Here is a 22657-nt window from a genome sequence, read left to right as displayed (position 1 = left end):
CAGCTTTAACTCAGCACTGTAGAACCACTGGACACTCTCCCGACTTGGAAAATGTAACAATAATGCAGCATGAGAGAAACAGCAATAAACGCTATATACTTGAAATGTTACACATAATAAATACACCAAGTGACAAACGCATAAATTTCAAATCAGACACAGACCATTGCGCCTACGCCTATAGAGAACTTATCAACAACAACAAAAAAGGCTTTTAATAAGAGTGTGACTTCGTTTGCACAATTGTTCACCTGCTGCTGATGTGAGCGTCGCTTACGGTTGGAGAATTAATGTATTGTTGTTTGTATAAAAATTTGTTTACGATTACTGTATTTTATTGTTTATGTTTTTTAATGTTCTTTCACCCTTGTTTGTTAAAATATAAAATATAAAGTTAGTCGACCAGGTGCAGTCATAAGTGTAAGTTGGCACTTGCGACAATTGTATAATTATGTATGTATGTACCAATGTCTCTATAAATGTTTTTCGTTTTTTTTTGTTTTTTTTTTTTTTGCAGTCCTGAAGATGACTTCAGATTGAAGTCGAAATATTGGCAAGACAAACCATTCGACAAATAAATATATATTGTTTAACACATTTGCTGTATTTTAATAAACATATGTATATATTGGCCTAGAGCTCAAAAATACTTTGAACATTTCATTTATTTTTACTTCTATATTGTGCTCCAGAAGGGAGTTGAAATCTGTTAGGATGCTGCTTTTTAATTGAGAACATTTATTGATAAATATTTGTTCAACTATTTGTTTTACATCAGATATTTTCATTTTTGTTTGCTCAGTTTTGTTTATTAGGTGTTTGATCTCAATGAACTTTGTATTTGTATCTGACAAAGTGCTTGATTGCAGAACCATTTTAAATTCATGTTTTCTGAGATTATTTTTATCTCGTTTTCTTTATGTTACTACATTTGATGCAAAAACTATAGCCACACCCACCAGCGCATGCTATCATTTCATCTACCTGCAGCAATTTCGCTGTACACTCTTTACATTCTGTTGGCATTATGGATGTATATTGTTTGCGAAGTTGTCACAAACAAATACATTAATTATATTAGTACGTTATCTTATACTACTTTTATATATGTAACTACGTCACAAACAGAAGAAGCAAAGCGAATAACAAAACAACTAAAAATGAAAATCAGCACTGCGAATGCCGTACAACAACAAAGCACTCAGGCAGGTTTTTGTTTTGCCTATTAAAGTGCAGGGAACTTGCAGGAACACCTGCTTGTTTATATTTATTTACCTTCGCTGCACAGCGGCTGAGACGTTGACTCCTGACTCCACTGGAGCAGCAAAGCAAATCAGGATTATGATGTTACTCCCACGGTGCTTGTTGTCCACTTGTTTTAGATTTAGTTGAAGTCCAGTAAGATGTTGTGAGTATTTAAGCGTTGTTTACGCGTTTACATCGTACGCAATTCACGTTAAACAATAAAAAATGCGGAGCTAAAATATTCACAACTTTACCGCCTTTTTACTCTTCTTACTGTCCCTAGATGTAGATGGACCTATGAATTCGACATGAGATGTATTGTTAAGCAAAATCAACTCAGATGAGATGTTAGAATCAACAGCAGTAAGGACACCTCCCGCTCTAGAGATGCGGTCACGCCGATGAACAGCATATTTATTTGAAAATACCTCAGAATTGTAATTATCAGCCTTTAACCAGGTCTCCGTAAAAGCTACGACTTGTGCCGAAAAGTTGAAAGTATTAAAGAAGAAAGGAACTAGTTTTGATCGTAAACCATGAACATTTTGATAATTAATGATAAGACGAGACAAATCAGCAATTACCTTTGTGTTGTTATAACTGTGTTCTTCATAGCGTTTTTTTTTGGATTTAATAAGGCAGGTTCAGCCCTCGACTTTCTTGTGAACAAGTGAACCACAGTATACTCAGGCCAAAAAGAGGGATCAAGTACCTTATCGATATATGCATCTGAAAGAGTTATTTTAAATGAGGAGATTTCTCTCTCATACTTAAAGTTAAATTTATACAAATTGATGTTACTAGTGGGTGCAACACCACGTTTAGAGCAAACATAATGAGCAATATCATTTTCGGTTAGCGAGGTGTGTAAACGGGACACAAATACGCCTACGAGGTGGCACGGCAGTCACCTGCAAAGGAGCAGCAGGTAGCGTACCAGAGAGCTGGGAAAGTGGGACCGTCGTAGGACAGTTGGCAGACAACGCATTGCTTGACCAAGAATTGGTTATCGAACCCGTCAATGATGTATACTTGGTTGCAGATATACTTGTATCACTAGCAACAACCGCAGTATCGGTAACTGTTAATGTTGGTGCTAAAGATACAGGTGGTGGTGTATGAAGAATTGGGGAGGCCAGAGAAATCAACATTTGTGACGTCGAACAGACACCCGGAAAGGTACCAATATTAGTTGGTACATCATTAACTTTGCCAGAGATTGTCTCGCTAGAAGTCTCGACAGCGCGTTGTGGAGATTCCTGAGCTACATTGTTCGTAAGGTCTTTGGGAGGCGTGTTCGTATCAGTCAACACGAGTGAACGGACAGCCTTGGGAGGACAGCTTTGCCCCTGACTGGAAGCTAAGTTCGAATCATTGTTGGGCATACATTTCTTCTGTTTTGGGGATTCAGATATCACTTTCAGTTTTTTAAAGTGGGCTTCCATCATTTTGAATCTTTCGTTATATATCGAAATTATTTTTAGCCTAAAACCTTCGTGTTAGTCGAAGGGACCTATAGCCAAAATTTGGTGATGATTGAAGTGTGGGAAATACGTTTCCATAGCGAACACACACACACACACACATATATACACACACACACAGAATTATATTTTTATGTAGATGTAGATAGACTGAAGCTAACAAACTCAACAATGCAGTCAAACATTAGGTGTTAAATTAACCTAAGCTTATACGGCAGCCATAGTTCTGAAAAATCCCCTATGTAGGGAAGGTACCACGCCCCTTTTTCCCAATTCCACATTTTACAGGAGGTATTAGGACTTAACGTCATATAGCTCCTTACCAATTTTCATTATCCTAACATTACTACATCCAGAGATATGCAGTATGATATATTCCATTTGTATGGAAGGTGCCTCGCCCCCTTTTTCCTAATTCCACATTTTCTTGGTGGTGTTAGGGATTGACTTCATATAACTCCTTAATGAATTTCAATGTTCTGGCATATATACCTTTAAAGTTATGCAGTACCAAAGATTCCATTTGTATGGGAGGTGCCACGCCCCTTTTATATACCGAAATTATTTTTAGCCTAAAACCTTCGTGTTGATCGAAGGAACCTATAGCCAGAATTTGGTGATGACTGATGTGTGGCAAATACGTTTCCATAGCGAACACACACACATACACGCAGAATTTGATTTTCATCTCAACAATGCAGTCAAATTTTAGGTGTTGAAACAACCTAAGTTTGTACGGCAACCATAGTTCTGAAATATCGCATTTGTAGGGAAGGTGCCGCGCCCCATTTTTCCCAATTCCATATTTTACTGGAGGTGTTAGGACTTTAACGTCCTAATTTCACATTTTCTTGGTGGTGTTAGGGATTGACTTCATATAACTCTTTACTGAATTTCATTGTTCTGGCATGTATACCTTGAGATATATATAGCTCCTTACCAAATTTTCATTATCCTACCATTACTACATCCAGAGATATGCAGTATGATATATTCCATTTGTATGGGAGGTGCCCCGCCCCTTTTTCCTAATTTCACATTTTCTTGGTGGTGTTAGGGATTGACTTCATATAACTCCTTAATGAATTTCAATGTGCTGGTATATATACCTTTGAAGTTATGCAGTACCAAAGATTCCATTTGTATGGGAGGTGCCACGCCTCTTTTATATATCGAAATTATTTTTAGCCTAAAACATTCGTGTTGATTGAAGGAACTTATAGCCAAAATTTTGTGATGATTGAAGTGTGGAAAATACGTTTCCATAGCAAACACACACACACACAAAATTTGATTTTTATATAGATGTAGATAGACTGAAGCTAACAAATTTTTTTAACGACGGCAGATTACCAAACGTCTAAAAGCTCTTCCCAATTCCACATTTTACTGGAGGTGTTAGGACTTAACGTCATATAGTAGCTCCTTACCAATTTTCATTATCCGACCATTACTACATCCAGAGATATGTAGTATGATATATTCCATTTGTATGGGAGGTGCCACGCCCCCTTTTTCCTAATTCCACATTTTCTTGGTGGTTTTAGGGATTGACTTCATATAACTCCTTACTGAGTTTCAATGTTCTGGCCTGTATACCTTCAGATATATATAGCTCCTTACCAATTTTCATTATCCTACCATTACTACATCCAGAGATATGCAGTATGATATTGTAACGAATTTCCTTCAATTCCCCTTTATTGCAACGTTCGTATCGCTAAACTGTTGAATAAATAACTCCAATATTGAATAATGGAAAAATTGCCTTTATTAAAGTACTTCACAATAACACTTATACTTTGCAACGAATAGCTTGCTTAGTAACCAAACTGATTGACAGCTCAAATGAAGCTGACTTCTCGCCTACATGTGTCCATGTCCCGATCAGACAAATCTCTCGATCTAAACGTTGTCAGCCTTTCCAAATGGACCACTTTCATTTTGGTTCGTGGTTTACCGATGGTTTGTATGCGGTACACTACATCGTTGATCCGTTTTACAACTTTGTATGGGCCTTCCCAATTACACTGCAATTTCGGGGACAAACCTTTTTTACGTTGTGGGTTGTATAACAGCACCAAATCTCCTTCCTGAAAACCTTCCGAATTAATTGATTTACTGTATCTGGCTTTCATCTTGTCACTCATAATCTTTGTTCGTTGCCGTATCAGATCATGTATTTCTCTTACCTCTTCTTCCAAATCACCAGTGGATTTCTCTCCGCATTGGCATCTATCCCAAACTTCAAATCAGCTGGCAGTCTAAGGTCATTGCCAAAAATTGTTTATAAACACTTCTGCTACTGTTTCCGCTTCTTGATTTGGGATTGGGTATACCTCTGGCCATTTGCTGAAATAATCCATAACTACCAGTACATATTTGTTTCCGCAGTTGCTAGTAGGAAATGGACCAGCGATCCATAGCGATCCTTTCAAATGGCGCACCTGAGTTATATTGCTTCATCTGGCCATGACTTCGGGTTTTGGCCCTTTCGCTCTGCTGTAAACCTCGCAGTTCGCAATCCACTCGGTGGCCGACTGATGGCAACCAACCCAATAGAATCTCTGTTTAATCTTCTCGAGCGTCTTCGTGATTCCAAGATGACCTCCGCTTGGACCATTATGCAGCTCGCTGAGCACCTCAGGCATCTTCTCTCTGCGAACAACTATCAGTTTCTTTTTCCTTTAACCATCCTCACTCTCACATACTCGATGCAAGCAACCGGATATCAATTCTAAACTGTTCCACTGTGCCCAATATGACTTCGCAATAGGACTCTCTGCTTGGTCTTTCGTTTCGTTCGAGCCCTTGCATAACATGTGACAGATCTGTATCTTCTAGCTGACACTTTCTTAGTTGTTCCTTGTCCCATTCATCCGTACACGTTATAGTCATTAGCCGGACATCTATAATGTCTTCTTTAGCCTCGGCCTTTGAACAGTGCTTGCATTCCAAACAACATGGTCTTCGTGACATTGCATCGGCATTTCCATGGGTACTACCTTTTCGATGCTCAATGGAAAAGTCATAGCTTTGTAGTCGCTCGATCCACCGTGCCAATTATCCTTCCGGATTACAGAACTGCAGAAACCATTTTAACGCTGCGTGATCTGTCCTGACACGGAATCGCTGGCCGTAGAGGTATTTGTGAAAATGTTTAATGCACTCTACCAATGCCAACAGCTCTCTCCGCGTAACGCAGTAGTTCCTCTCTGGTTTTCCAATCGAACGGCTGTAATACGCAACTACCTTCTCCTGTCCATCGACCAGTTGTGATAAAACGACTCCTATAGCATATCCACTCGCATCTGTGTCTAGAATTAATTTTGCTCCTGGAATCGGATATGCTAACATTGGGGCACTGCACAACCGCTCCTTCAATGTTTCGAAAGCCACTTCTTGCTCCTTCTTCCATTCAAAAGCTTTATTTTTTCTTGTAAGCTCAAGGAGGCTATGGGCTACGCTGGAAAAGTTTGGTACAAATCGGAGGTAATATGTGCACAGCCCAAGGAAACTTCTCAATTCATGTAGGTTCTGTGGTCTTGTCCAACCCTTTACAGCCTCTATCTTTTTGTTTGCAGTGCAGATGCCCTCTGTCGTTACCTTGTGACCCAAATAATTTACTTCCTTTTTAAACAGCGCACACTTTTTGGGACTTAACTTCAGACCAGCGCCAGCTATTCTCTGGAAAACTTCCTCCAAGTTCTTAAGATGTTCATCAAAGTTCTTGCCCAATACGATGATGTCGTCCAGGTACACCAAGCATGTTTTCCAATGTAGACCTTTCAGTACCTGGTCGTTGAGTCTCTCAAAAGTAGCTGGTGCATTACAAAGTCCAAAAGGCACAACTGTAAATTGCCAAAGACCATCACCGACACTGAAGGCTGTTTTCTCTTTATCTTCCTCCTTCACCTCAACTTGATAGCAGCCGCTTTTCAAGTCCCGTGTGGAAAACCATTTCGTATCAGATAGCGAGTCCAAAGTGTCGTCAATTCTTGGCAATGGGTAGCTATCCTTTTTCGTAACGTCATTCAACTTCCGGTAGTCCACACAAAACCTCATTTTTCCATCCTTCTTCTTTACAAGTACTACCGGTGAGCTCCATGATGGTTCGATGACGCCTCTGTCGCTCATTTCTTGTACGATTTGACTCACAACTTCCCGTTTCGCCAGTGGAACACTACGGGAAGCTTGACGTATCGGCCTCGCGTCTCTAGTGTCAATTTGATGTTTCACAACATTGGTGCTGCCTGGTTCGGAACCATCCTGGTCAAATATGTTCGTGTACTTTAGGAGCATTTGTTTGCCTTACTCTGATAGTCTTCCTCTAGCCCATGCGTCCATGCCGTGATGTCATTTGAAAGATTAGTATTACTAGATCAAACGTGTTCCTGGAGCTGTTCACAGGTAATAACTACTTCAGCCTCTTGGCATCTTTCCAAAATAGCTCCTTTGGTCAAACTGAATGGTGACTTGAACTCATTGAGTACTCTTATCGGAACACGTCCATCTTGTTTTGTCATAGCCAGGATTTTTCCTACAAGTATGTTCAGTGCTGATTTGTTTGCTGCTTCGACAACCCACAATTTGTTTGTCCCACAATCTCCATCAACCTTTGCCCAGATGACTGCTTCGGATTTTGGTGGTATTTGCTGACTCTCTTCCACCAGCACTCGTTTACTGCTGTAGCCTCTCTCGTAGCCGAAATTAAGTGGCACATCCATGTTCTTATATCGCATCGTATTGCTTTGCATATCGATCTTGATACCTTGGTTGATTAAGAAGTCCACTCCAATTATGATTTCATCAACAATATCTGCCACTATAAAATTTTGTAGTACCGTGACGTTCCCAATTGCTACTTCATATTCTACTTCTCCAATTACCTGGGTGTCCTCTCCCGTGGCTGTACGTAATCTTGTTCCAAGCAATGGTCTTATCTTTTTGTTGACCAAATCCGCTCGAATGATGGAATGAGATGCACCCGTGTCTAAAGTCAGTAAACGTTCCTTTCCATCCGCATGCCCTCCAACAGTAAGATTGCCCGATCTTCTTCAATTCTGCGAGATAGAGATTATGGGGCATTCAATTGCGGGAGCCAGCTGTCGCCCCTTGCGGCTGACTCGATTTAGTTCAAAATTGAGTGGTCTTGGAGATTTGCTCATCTCCTTCTGCTCTGCGTTTACGACCACCCACATTGTTGGAACTGTTAGGGTTGGTGTTGCAATAACGCGCAATATGCCCTGGCTTTCCACACTTAAATCATTTGACTGCATCATTATTCTTCTGCTTCGTACCCTTCAATGCTTCCAAAATTGCGTTTACCCAGTCTGGCCTCTCCACTTCCACGCGATGAGCTTTGTACGCTGGCTTACTCAAAAGTGAGGCTGTTTCCTGAGTCAGTGCATGCGATACCGTTTCAGCAAATGTCAGTTTAGGATTCGCATATGTAGCCCGCTTCGTTTCCACATCTCGTATGACATTTATGAAGCTCTGGATTTTTACCCTTTCAGTGTATTCCACGGGTGCGTCCGCATTCGCAAGATGAGCCAATCTTTCAATATCTGAAGCAAACTCCTGCAATGTCTCGTTTGCTTTTTGGTAGCGAATTTGCAACTCTATTTGGTGTATCTGCTTCCTGTGTTGGCTTCCGTATCGCCTCTCTAGAGCGCTCATCAATGTTTCTTAGTTGTTCCGCTCTCCCTCAGGAATAGTCTGTAGGATTTCAGCAGCAGATCCTTTCAATGCCACGAATAGTGCAGCAACTTTATCTGCAGCACTCCAGTTGTTCACTGCTGCGGTCTTCTCAAACTGAATCATAAACACCCGGAAAGGAACAGAACCGTCAAAGGATGGTGTTTTTACCTTTGGATTACTCGCTGAAACAGCTGGGAGATTTAGTTGTAACTGCTCCATACGACCCTTCAAATCATCGACTTCTGCCTGAAATTGAGCGCTTTTTGCATACTGCGCTTCCAGCTTTGATGTTACCCTTGCTTGCTGTGCTGCTAACTGCGAAGACATTTGTGCCACCTGCAATGATAAGCGCTCCTCTTGTTCTTCCATCTTGGATGTTATGCGTGTCTCCTGCGATTCCAGTTGGGATGCCATATATGTCTTCTGTTCTTCCAGTTGAGTTTCCATCTTGGATGTAATCTGTGTCAACATTTCTGACATACGCGTTTCTTGTGCTTCAATCTTCGATGTTATTTCTGACGACATTTCTGACATTTGCGACGACATTGATGTTAGTATCGATGTTTTTGCAGATATTGCATCCAAAATAATGTTCAAGTCTGTGCTCGTAACTGTCTACGATGCTTTGTTTTTCTCTTCAATTTTTGTTGTTGTCTCGTCCCCATCAGGATAAAGTACATACTCGTCCACATCAATTCCTTGCGACTCCATTACCTCTCGTAGCCGTGCTTGAAGTTCGATCTTATTGCCGGATGTATTCAATCCACGGTTCTCCAACTCCTTTTTCAGTTGTTGGATCCTCAATTCACTCAACTTTGCCATGTCCAAGTTGTATTCCAAATCTTCGGAATTATTCAACAATTCCTCTTCTGACACCAATTGTAACGAATTTACTTCAATTCCCCTTATTTGCAATCTTCTGCCAACGTTAGTATCGCTAAACTGTTGAATAAATAACTCCAATATTGAATAATGGAAAAATGGCCTTTATTAAAGTACTTCACAATAACACTTATACTTTGCAACGAATAGTTTGCTTAATAACCAAACTCATTGATAGCTCAAATGAAACTGACTTCTCGCCTCCACTGTTGTCGCCATTTTATACTGTCCGACATCCTCGTTGCATATTTCTAGGCTTTTCTATTTCCAGAACTTACTAGTTAGTTATAAATTTCTCAGCTAAAACTACAGATGTATAATTTGTATAGCTTCTCTCATACCCCACGCGCTTGTATGTGTGAGCGACACTTCCACAATCACAATTGCATACCTTTAGGAGCATTTCAGATAAGATATCTGCATGTGCTTGTGCGTTGCTTCTCCACCGCGTGCATGCGTATGTGTAGACATAATGATTGAAATATTGATGTGAATTCACCTCACTGCTTAGCATCGGCCTAGAGATGGCAGTACTCCTTATGCCGCCAACATTCGTAACAATATATTCCATTTGTATGGGAGGTGCCACGCGCCCTTTTTCCTAATTTCACATTTTCTTGGTGGTGTTAGGGATTGACTTCATATAACTCCTTACTGAATTTCAATGTTCTGGTACCAAAGATTCCATTTGTATGGGAAGTGCCACACCCCTTTTATATATCGAAATTATTTTTAGCCAAAAACCTTCGTGTTGATCGAAGGACCTATAAACAAAATTTGGTGATGATTGAAGTGTGGGAAATACATTTCCATAGCGAACACATACACGCACACACACACATAATTTGATTTATATATATAGATTAAGATTAAGATTAAGATATTAAGATTAATATATTAAGATTAAGATTAATATTAAAATTTTGATATCTTTAGTTTATGTTTTTCTTCTAGCTATATGCGTGTATGTGTGTAACAGCTTCTGCTCTTAGCTGAAGATATTTGAATATGAAATAATGTCTTCGCCTCAAGCTGCTCGTGATATATGTGAAATATTCTTCGTTGCCATGTATGTACTAGAGGTTTACGCCGATCACTTTATCGGCGCCGGTGTACGCCGGTGTTCTTACTTTAAAAGCTTAATTTTTCTATTTAAAAAAATTATATTTAGGAAAGGTTTTGTTTGTATGTATTTAAGGAAATCAACGTGTTGGCCATTTCGGAAAGATCCGGGGTTTTTGCCTCAGGATCTCGCAGACCGTTCAAAAATTTTCAGGAAAAGCTCCTTGCAGAGGGATTGTCCCTCGTTCGCTTACTCCAGGCAGGCTTCGAACCTAACCCCGGTCTTTGGAATTGGTACCGCTGCGTCTGCTGAAAAGAAATAGAGATACATAAAATAGTCACACTTTTGTCTCGTGCAAAGCATAGTTTCACCTAGGGTTAACTCCTAATAATCGTCGCGAACACAATTTCTTTAAATCATGTGTGGCTCCTTCGCGGTCACGCACAAAGGCGACTTACGGTTGCTACTAATTGTATATTAATACTCATGGCACAGGGTGCCTCCAGTTTTTTCGGCTGTTTTTAAGAGATACAATTCCCGATGTACAAACAGTCCAGTCGCTACCACACCTCCTGACCCTCACACCATATGCCAGTACAGAAGCTATAGGACTGCGACTTCGAACTCATACCTTCGTCGACGTCGCTTTCCTGGAAGCTCTAGGTGTAGCTCCGAAGACTTTTCAGCGGATTATTTTGTCGCGCTATGCTGCCGAGCTACACCAGGCAAACACCTTGAATCTTTAGGGAGTGACTATTCGGCCAAGGATGCCGCCCTCGAAATCATAAGATTGCAGACGTTTGTGTTCACAAATTGATTTCAATAGTATTGGTTAAATCAAATTTAGAATGAAAGTCGACGGATTTTAAGTTGAAAGATATTTACTGCTGTTTTCCCGCCTTTGATATAAGAGCTGATTATGTAGAGTTGTGCTTTTTCGTTCATTTCAGAGATTCGAATCTTTCGTTCTTTTTCTGATGAACGAACAAGTTGTTCTTTTTGTTCATCTGTTCTTTTTTTTCAGCAAATTTGTTCACTGCTGCTCGCACCCGCGAAAAAAGCCAACAAGTATAGATGGGGGTTTGTATGCAGCAATGCTTTGTGTAGGTATATTTAAATGTGTTATGAATAAATAAGTTAATATATATATGTATAATTAACTTCAAAAAAATTTACAAATTTCACAAGATGCAGGAAATTGAAAAAGTAGAGACACAAATTGTAAATATGAACTTTTCAAGTTTAATAAATGTAATAATTAGTTTCTTACAAAAGATGTTTTTCATAAATAGTCCATACATAATTGTTGTAGCAGTGCCACACACACATAATCACACATATCTTTAGTGTAAGTGGCATCGTCGACATTCGTGCTCACTGTGAATTTCAGCGTATGTGTGTATGAATTTACAATGTTCGCGAAAGAGAAGAGAGAAAGAATAACTTTAGATAAAACGAACTAAAAGAACAAATGAACTAAAAGAACAAATGGAACCGAAATCGAAGATCTAGTTCACTTGTTCAGTTGAGAGACCCGGTCAATTGAACAAGTTCAGAACGAAACGACCCAACTCTATGATTATGGATGACCGCGTATTTTCAGTTTTCAGACTAGTTCGACTGTCCACTACGTTAGGGTAATATCATACACGGTCATTATTTCGACTGACCACTTTGAGTGTTCTTGCGAAGGACAAAACCTGGTAAATATATGTGCCTACGCATTCACATTTGTAAAAGAGCCGTAACGTGTAGGCGATATTTAAACTTGGTTGATAGGCTATAATCAATGTGATTCACTTCAAGGAACTAGTTTTGGATAGGGGCGCCAACTTTAATTACCGGGGAGACTTGGGTGTTGAAGGATGAAGTGTGAAAATCAAAATTAGCATTTCATACGCTGTTGTAAAGTTTCGCCAATAAACAACAGATGTTTGAATGTAAGCCCAAGTAATTTGTCAAACCCTTCTCATACGTACAACTTAAGTATGAGGTAAGAATCATTTAAAAAGAGTATTTATGCCCCTAGAACCTTCTAAAGGATTTTACATAACTGATTTCGCTTATTCTTTCAGCCAATCACAATGTAAATTTTTTTTTAAATCGGCACCTTTTTTGGGTATTTTGTTTTTTTTTTTAACAACTTGAGGACAATTTGAAAACATGCTCGCCTTGGGTCACATTATTTGAATTCATTGTTCATTATTAATTTTTTGAAAAATGCAAAGTGAGCATATACATTTATTATATAACTTTTCTTTTAGTGTTCTGTTTTAATAACTTGGTGAATTGGGTGATGCAAAGTCCGTGTTAAGCTGACATCGAAAACGCCTGTTTTTATACTAAGAGTGATTTGCACACAGAGTGTATTAACTTTGGATAACGGTTGGTTGTACAGGTATAAAGGAATCGAGATAGATATAGACTTCCATATATCAAAATCATGAGTATCGAAAAACATTTGATTGCACCATGTCCGTCCGTCCGTCCGTCTCTTCGTTAACACGATAACTTGAGTAAATATTGAGATATCTTCACCAAATTTGGTACACGAGCTTATCTGGAATAGTTTTAATTTTAAGAGATGTGATTTTTCGAACTTGAACAATCTTTTGTTGGAAATAAATTGGGATAATTTGTTTTGCAGTCTTGATACCACTAAAAGGTTTGAGATATTTAAGTCTACTGTTCTGCAAATTTGTAGAAATGTCATAATAGAGCCTTGATGAAACTCCGAAATTTGAAAAATAAATTTTTCCGTAAATTTAAAAGAACTCAAAATCCAACGTTTTTCAACTTGTATAAAGAGTATGATAAGAAATTCGCGTGTCTGGATAAATTCTTACACAGAAATTATATTTTAAATTATGAGGAAAATCTTAAATCTAACCCAAAATCGTTTTGGAACTTTGTCAACTCGAAGAAATCAGTTTCGAATACTCCGTCCTCTCTTTTTCTTGCTGAAGAAGCTGTCGATACTCTGGAGGACGCTGCAAATCTTTTTGCTGAATACTTTATGAACAATTTCAATTCTGACTCTGTCAATCATGATAATATTACTTTTAATATTCAGGCTTCTATTGACTTCGGTAATGTATTAATGTCTAAGGAAGATGTTCTTAATGGGCTTATTCGGCTTAAGACGTCGACGAGTACCGATATCGATGGGTTCTCTGCAATTTTGTTTAAACAATGTGATTCCCTAGTATATCCACTGTTGTTAATTTTTAATAATTCGTTATCTACAGGTACTTTTATTGATGCGTGGAAAGTAGCGTTCATTACACCTATTTTCAAGAGCGGCAATAAAAATGATATTACTAATTATAGGCCTATTTCAAAACTTTCCACCATTGCGAAGCTCTTTGAATGTATCATCCAAGATAAATTACGTTTCTGTGTAAAGAATTTTGTGTGTCCAGAGCAGCATGGATTTTTTTTAGGACGTTCAACTGTGTCTAATCTGATTATTTTCTCGGATGACTGCCTCGCAGCCTTTCAGGCAGGATATCAGGTTGACGTTGTGTATACTGACTTTTCCAAGGCATTCGATCGGGTCTCCCATGTTATTTTGATAAAAAAGTTAGCCTGTTTGGGCTTTCACTCAGTATTTTTGAGTTGGATTGAATCCTACTTATTTAGTCGTCGTTGCATGGTTGTAGTTGATGGTGTTAGGTCTCGTCCATTCGTTGCTTCCTGCGGTGTTCCACAAGGTAGTATCCTGGGTCCACTGTTTTTTGTCATGTTTATTAATGATATTCTCTCTTGCTTCTCTAAAGTAAGATTCTTGCTGTATGCAGATGACCTTAAGATATACTTGCCTATTGATAGCCTTCATGATGCGGTATTGTTGCAAGAAGCTTTGGATAAACTTAGTAACTGGTGTAATAATAATCGGTTATCGCTTAACCTAAAAAAGTGCTTTCAAATAACTTTTTCAAAGCGTGTCAACTTGATTGATACCGTGTATCAAATATCAAACTCGCCCCTGTTGCGGGTTAGTGAAATTAAGGACTTGGGAGTAATATTTGACTCGAAGTTTTCGTTTTCAAGTCATATTAATGTGTGCATTGCTAAGTCGTATGCCATGCCAGCTTTTGTTAGGCGTCATAGCTTGGATTTCAGTGACCCGTATACGCTAAAGCTTTTATATTCTGCGTTTGTGCGATCCAAACTTGAGTACGCTTGTTTCATCTGGTCTCCATATTATTCCTGCCATGTTGCAAGAATTTAACGAATCCAAAAAGTATTCGTACACTTTGCATTACGCAGTCTGCGCTTCTCGGATCCTATCCCGACTTATAAACCTCGTTGCTTATTGATTAACTTAAGATCATTGCGGCTAGAGCTCTTCGTGCTTCTGAGTTTTTTCATATTGGTGTTCTCAGGGCTCTTTATGCGCGGAATGCTCCAATTACTAGAGCCTTAATTGAGTTCAATAGCATTTCTAAATGTTGTGAGATAGATTTTTCTTGTTCGAAAGATGGCTTTCTGAGTATTTTAAATACTTTTTATAAGTAAGGTAATTTATATTATTTTACATTGTTAACTACTTTACACTTTTATAATTACCATATAAGATTCTTTGTTAATTGGCTTACATAAATAAATAAATAAATAACATTTGAATAGTTAGAAAGAGTTAAATTTCGCAATTAGCTTCTTATAACTGGCAGCGATGCGCATCCGTTGATATCACTTTCGACCATATCCGACCAATTTTCGATATGAACCATAAATGGCCTAAACAGTCTTAAACGAGTAGAAAATATAGTAACACGCCGAACGCCGCCGCCGCGCCGATATTTTTGACATTGGGCGGCGGCGTGCGAAAAACGACCAAAATCGGCGGCGGCGGCGGCGTTTATCGGCAACAAAAAGCCTTCCTCTGCACACTTCTTGATCCACCAGCCTTTTGATGGGGCTTCCACGTTTTGGGCCGGATGCAGGATGTGCGGATAAGGGACGGTTCTTTTTCCCCCTCTGTTCTCTCTTCTCTTGCACGAATAGAAGGCTGTGTAGACTGAGTGAGGGCAGCACCATTTAGAGAAGGCAGGCGAAACTTTGGTATTTTGTTCATCTTAGTCAACAGTAGCACCTCCATATTTACTGCCCAAACGTAAATCCCACTAAGCGTCCCTTCAAGTATTTCACTTAAAGTCGAGGAGAACGGACATGATACAGCAAAATACGACGTCGTTTGCATATGCTCCACGTTCAGCGCAACCACCCTCAGAAGCGGTGAGAGAGCTCTTCCCTGGGAAGTTCCTCTGTTCAAATGGCGGGTCGTTGTAAGCGAACACATGTTAGCTTGTATTACCCTATTCTCCAGCATTGATTTCGTCCATTGGCAGACAAGGCTGTTTACACCAGCCCTGTCCAGGGTGTTGGTAACCGTGCAGATTTCTATATCGTCTTGAGTCCATTTAGGTCCGACCTAATGTGGATATCTAAGAGCATTTCCAGAACCTTCAGCACGAAGGGGGTAAGGCTAACTGGTATGTAGTCCTTAGCGTATTCATGTGATCTGCTTTGGGTAAGAAAATTACCTTAACCCGTCTCCAGCGCTTTGAGGAATGTAGACAAGAGCGATGCTCGTTCTATGCATCTTTTACAGCCAAAGAATAAAAGGCTCACCGAGTTTCTGAAGCATCACCGGAGTGATGCTGTCAGAGCCCGGTGATTTGAAGGGGAAGAAAATATTAATAGCTAATCTTATTTTTTCCCTGTTAATGACCGAGTCTAGCAACCTGTCTGAGGAAAGCAGCGGACTGCGCGTCCCTCGGTTAGATGTGGACCAGGGAAATAAGTATTCAATCACGAAGTGATTGTTGTGATGTTCCTATCTGATGCTGTACTACTCACGACTGTTGTTAAGCCTAGGACTTATACCCAAGTACAGGTGTGGCCAGTAGCTACTTTGGAGTGATGTAGGTCCTAAATCGCTAAAGATATTGACATGAAATTTGTCATGCTAGGTCCATGCATTGATGAGATATAAGCTTTCAAAGTTGATACCTACGACTTCTTATACCCGCGTACAGGTGTGGCCAGTAGCTTTTTTCTCGTTTTTTGAAGGAAACAATTTTTTATTTATTATTTTCTATATAAAATATTATTTTATTGATTATTTCTTATAACTAAATATGCAAACAAATTTAAAAGTTTCAATTGTCTTCATTATTTTCACAAATATTACATGTAAATGTATTTGAAGAATGCTGTATGCATATTGGGCGCTGACATATTCTGCACATGTTACGCGTTCGTCTTCTGTGTTGGTCATGGATGTAGCAGAGAAAACAGCTTCCAACCTGCTGTTTCTTTGGTTTTGCACCAGCAGCTGCAGACGTTGATGGCCTATTGTCAGCACTTCCTTGCAAGGCCGTACTTATGAAACTCGCGACTGCAATTTTTGTGTTGAAGTTCCGCATTACTTGCTGATTCACCGACCGCTCTTAAATTATGGGCATAGACAGTTCCTTGGCGAGCTGGCGAAGAAATCTCTTACGCTTCGCATTGGTGCATCTGATGTTGGGATTATTCTCATAATATATGATGTACGCTGCCAATGCCGTCAAATCAATCATATTGAAGAATAGGGACAACGGCCAACGCTTTGTCATCCTTTGGCAAGTATATTCTCCAAGCAATTGGTCCATCACGCCCACTCCTCCTTTTGTCTTGTTATAAAACTTGATCATTTCTGGTTTGCCGCTTTCGCCAATGTGGTCATCGTCATGCATTGATGATAGTAATACAACTGCCTTGTTTTTTTCGGCACATAGGAGCAAATGGATATGTTGGGCCTAAAACCGAATGTACTTGACCTCTCTGCACGATCTTTGTGTGCCAACATCTCCTTTGGTATGTAGGGCTTATTTTTCCGCAGAGTTCCAACTGCCGTCAAATTCATGGATGACAAGCTTTCCAGTAGATTTAGGGATGCAAAAAAATTTTCCATCGTTATATTTTGGCCGGTTCCATGAAAGCGGCTTACTAAATCCTTGACCACGCGTTCACCCTGGTTAGTTTCCCGTCCCGTAGGTGCTTGGCCAGTATATATTTGTCCATGCAGTGGATATGCGTTTTTGGCAGCACATACCCACCACACTTTGATGTCATATTTTGCCGGTTTCGATGGGATTTATTGCGTGAAACGGGTGCGACCACGATATGGAAAGAGCTGCTCATCTACAGTTAGATATTCACTTGGCTTATATGACTGCTCAAAGTTGTAGTTCATCATGGTCCACAGCTCGGATATTGGTGCAGCTTTGTCAGTTACCAAACGTTGTGCCCGTGTGTTGCCATTGTCAAACCTTATAAACCGCAGTATGGCCTGAAAGCGGTTAATGCCCATTGACGCACGATATAATGGACAATTTTCCACCGACCACAAGTCCGGCGCACATTCGGCATTGCTGCGGTTAGCGCCAGTCATAATAAGCACTCCAATGAACGCATACATTTCGCTCAAAGTAAACTTCTTCCATGTTTTTGGTTCCGCCTCTGGATGTTTTGCGTTTAATTCCACATATGTAGCTTCTGCTTTTTTGTTGGTGTAGCGTACTATAATATCCACCATTTCCGGAGTCATAAAACATTTATATGTATTGACTATTGACATCATAGTAGTTGATCTTGCGGGCCCACTTCGCTGTCGCAAAATATTTTGTTGCCTAGTTTGACGTGCAAGTCGTGGCTATGAGCTCCATATGGTACTATCACGTGCTACGAATTCAGCTGCACGCAAATTAATCTCCTCAGAATCAGCTGCAGCATTGGATTCATTGTCAGATTCTTCGTAATCAGCCTCATCTACCAGGGCATTGTCAATTGTGTAATCAGGGTCTTCTACATCCGATTCAACCACGCCATCTGCTACTGCTACTTGTTCGCTTTCATCCCCTTCAGGGTCGGAAAATAATTCATCATCTGAGATTTCGTCAAACAGGTTTTGTATGTACTGCTCTTTTTCAGCGTCAGATAATCTATATAAAAATAATTAATTTTTATTCCATTTATGAAATTATATTTGAGTTATTTGTATTTACCTCATATATTGATTCGAAGACAAATATTCCATGTTCCTTCTGCTATCCATCTTGTAAGATTTTACATTTTTTCTGACTTGTTATTTTCACAAATATAAATCAACTTCACACTTCAAAAGAACGCTTTACAATGAATATAAACTCGCAAAACTGCCGTTTATATAGCTGCAACCCTTAAGTTTCTGGAAGAATTTCTTACCTGCCAGGTAGTTGGATTATATCAAATGTTGTTTGTCAGCAAATTCTAGCAAGGGTACAATATAATGTCTTCTTCTAAATAATTAAGAGTGCGCGAAAAAGGTTGTATTCTAAAAATTCTAACAACAATAGAAATTATTGACTTCTTAGAAATAATTTAGAATGCGCGCAATTCTCAGAAGCAGGCTACAAATATATGTTTATAACTACTCAAAATGTTCGTAAGACAGTCAGCTACAACATTGCATTAAAAAAATAACTTGTTTCTCAGAAAAAATTAGAAAAAACGGGTAAAACAGGCTACTGGCCACACCTGTACCCGGGTATAAGAAGTCGTAGTAAAAGTTGGGTATAAGTCCTAGGGTTAATAGACGAGCAAAAGGATTGCCATGACTTGGCCTTGACTATCCTTATTACTTTCTTGTATTTCTTGAGTGCTTTGTGATATGGTTGCCATATCTTAGTTAAGAAGCATTCATTGTATAACTTACGTACTTTTGATCTTAGCGTCCTAAGTTCATCGCTCCACAAAGGCGGGGATTTTTCATTTTGGATGTTAATTGGGGTAGTTTTGTTGTAGGATATTGAAGAGCGTGCTCAAGATTATCTACCGCATCGTCCAGTTTTTGCGGCTTGGTGATATTTAGCTTAGAATTCGCGCGTTCAAAAGATTTTGATGCTAGACTAATGAATTTATCCCATTTCGTCCTGTAGCGGAGATCTGAACTTTATTTCGAAGAAGTTCCAGCGGTAATCGGAAAGTGAGGGCTTATCTGATGCCCGCCACTTATCAACCAACGTCAAACCATCGTCCGAGGCTAACGTGAGATCCAGCACTTCCTTTCATCAATTATACCTCTCCGAACTGTGAAATATAAAGGTAGACTTCGTCCCCTTATTGCAGATACTTTAATTTGAGTTTAGTATATAGTTGAAAAGGGACTCACCTCTATGGTTTGTAGGTTTGCTACCCCATATCATGTGTCCAGAATTGGCATCGCAGCCTATGAAAATTTTGTGGCTTTGGTTGTTTTCTATGAAAGGTTTGTGGCCGGGAGGTGGGCGTCCCTATCATGGACCATGTACGCCGACACTAGGTGTATACTAGCGTATGGTTACTCTTACCTTCCAGGTTGACTAACATTAAATCTGATATACTGTAATTAGAACATAAGAATGCATTAAAACTTTTCTTTCTTTTCATTAAAATGCACGCTCGTGGCTTCCCTTCATCATCTCTGTAGAACAGATTATATGAACTACTGTTCAGCCCCATAACCTTTTGGTTGTAAATCCAGCACCCTTGGATGAAACTAATGTCAATTAAATGCAAAAGATTGATCTGAGACATATTTAATGTTTGTTGCTTTAGTCCCCACTACTTATGCTGACGGTACCTCATCTTTTATAATTTGCCAGTGCTCTATGGCCTGGATGCTTCTGTTGAACAGTTAATGCATTCCAGCAGCCCCTCATCTGATCCTACAAGGGGGCAACGAAATTCGCGACCGTGGCCTCCGTTAGGAAATCTAGGGATGCCTGGTCAGCGCATTTGATTATCCTGTACCCCCGAAGCGTTTCAGAGGAGTCAAACACTGGGTGGGATCTTGCCGGGTTGTTAAGCACTCGAGGTATTGCAAGCTTTGACAGCCTGAACTCCACTTCCACTCAGTTCTGTTGCATGGATGCTGGTGATATGCTGTTGGCATTAACTGTGGCCACTTTTAGATGGTCCCTGGCAACGTCGCTGAAGTTTCTCTGTAGTGCGACTGCCGCTTCCAACCTTTTGGCTTTCTTCGGTACCGCCTCAGAGGTGTTGTCGTTTTTAGAAATGTTCCTATTTTGAGAAACGTCGCTGACGTCGGTTCGTTCGTATTTATTATAGTGTTCTTGATAAAAGAGTTAATGTTTGGTCCTTCCAGTATACCGGAAAGGGTTGGTCACTCGTCCGCAGAGCTGGCATGCCTAGAGAGGGTACTTATACAACCGACTGAAATGAAATATTTCCTTGTAACCCGCCGCAGTCTGTGGTTCTCTCGTTAGAGAAACGCCGCAGGCAGCCGCGGGGTGTTGGCGCGGCTGTCCTATCATTCCCCACATCCCCGGGGGAGGGTCGATAGACTGTTAGGCTTGTCTACCTCAGCCAATAGATGAGGTGAATGGTCGGCATTCCTCTAAGTTCACCGGAATCTGTGGTGCCGTCGTTTGAGGGATGCCGGCTTAAGCCCTTTCGCCGGGGAAGGCGGTGGGAAATGATTGACGTTTTCGCTTATTCTGACAAGAACTGCATGCGTATTTTAGACTGGAAATATAACACCTAATCCAAAAAACAATTTTTTACGTTTTATGTATCTATACTTTTGACTCTTTTAAGGCTTAAGGATAAGTATACTTCCTTTGGTCCAACTTGTGTGAAGCTAGTCTTATGAAAATTAGTTTAGGGTAAGGAATGTTTAATTGTTCTTATAAAACTCATTTAGTAATGCCAGTAAAAAATTTTATCTTTTCTTTCAGAAGCTGCTCTGGTCGCTTGGAAATACAAAGCTGCAAGGGACATAGTGGTTATCCTGTAACTCATTTTTGGCGCCGAGTTAATAACGTCATATATTTTCAATCGAAAGGTACTCACGACCACCCAAAACCGGAAGCAAAAGGTTCCACAGAAATTCGACGTCTATTGGCGAGCAGCCAACGCGCACGCAAGGTGCCTTCAAGCGGAAAGGAAACAAGCAGTCTAGAATATAATAGAAAAATTGATACAAAATACTGGAATAAAGAATTTTATGAGAAGAGTTCCATGAAAGAACCACCAAAGTATCAAGACTTGTCGAAAAAAGATATTCGTAAAGTGGTTCCGATGGCATCTATTTCAGAAATGTCTCCAAATCTGTGCTATAATGCTGTAAATTTAGTTGATAATTCAAATGTCAACCATATAAGTGTGACACCTAATATAAAACATAAAGAGTTTACATTAGTTGATAATCATCAACGTTCTTCAAATGTTTCATCTTCTCTTTCCTTTTACTATTCTCCAACTCCCCATCAGAAACTACTCACCGAAAAGGTTAAACCGGCGGATTGTAGTTCCACAGGTGACTTACAGTTTTATACACCAGGATATCGAGACACAAACAACTTTAATACAAATTATAATGATACGTCAAATGAAAAATTCGCCTCTGGATATAATTGCGATGATTATTACTATCACTGTTGCGTTCCATGCTCGTCGTCATCTATCTCTCATACTCATACTCACCCCAACAACCAGCGACATGAATTCGCTAGGTCTGTCGCATATTTCGCTGCCCAAACCACAGAAATATTAAATACTGTATTTGAGCCTGTTTCATTGGAACAAATTCCGTTACCTCAAGTTCACAGAGACTTTAATTTGGTTTTTGATGATAATTATCAAAATGTAACCACCGACAAACATCTGGAGGATCAGTTACAGTATCATTGCACAAATGATGGCATGCCCAATTCTGAGTTTTTCTATTGCAACTCGGGAAATGATAATGATACTTGGAACATTTGCATTTAATTATACAATAACATGCTTAAAATTGTATTGCTTTTTATTTTTAATTTATATATTTAAATATGCTGGTATTTATGAAAAAGCAACAGACATATTAATTGAATCGATTAAAATGATTTAGGCAAGGTCTTTTATTATCTTTATTGTCTTATATATATCATATATATCACTTGTTTCGATCCGTTTTCCCACTAAAGTGTGTGGACGAAACGTATGTTAGTAATATAAGTACAATAAGCTTTTAAGAAGTTGAAGAAATTATGTAAGCAGCCGCACATACCTTTTGACCTGAAGCAATCAGTGCCAAACAAAAGGGGAGGGAGCTATTTGTCAAGAGCTAAATGTAAGCCGCAACTTTAAGTTGGCAGATCATTGCAGCGTTTTCCAAGAGGGAGTTGCTGCAATCAAAGATGCGGTGGAATGCTATCCAGTGCTACTAAGGTTAGGGGAAGAAAATATTAATAGCTAATCTTATTTTTTC

General features: G+C 39.5%; 1 protein-coding gene across 2 annotated transcripts in view; it reads left to right on the top strand.

Annotated features, from left to right (window-relative positions):
• Positions 1–22179, top strand: part of gcm (glial cells missing) — a 209767-nt gene extending 187588 nt beyond the window's left edge. For both annotated transcript variants that reach the window (XM_067766098.1, XM_067766097.1), the window contains one exon: positions 21144–22179. In XM_067766098.1, the coding sequence (XP_067622199.1) occupies positions 21144–22179 (1036 nt within the window). The remainder of the gene's footprint in view (positions 1–21143) is intronic.
• Positions 22180–22657: the final 478 nt, after the last annotated feature.

Source organism: Eurosta solidaginis, chromosome 2, assembly GCF_040869045.1.
Source record: "Eurosta solidaginis isolate ZX-2024a chromosome 2, ASM4086904v1, whole genome shotgun sequence".
NCBI classification, from domain to species: Eukaryota; Metazoa; Arthropoda; class Insecta; order Diptera; family Tephritidae; genus Eurosta; species Eurosta solidaginis.
Note: the sequence above shows the minus strand (reverse complement) of the source record. Positions and strands in the feature narration are given on the sequence as shown.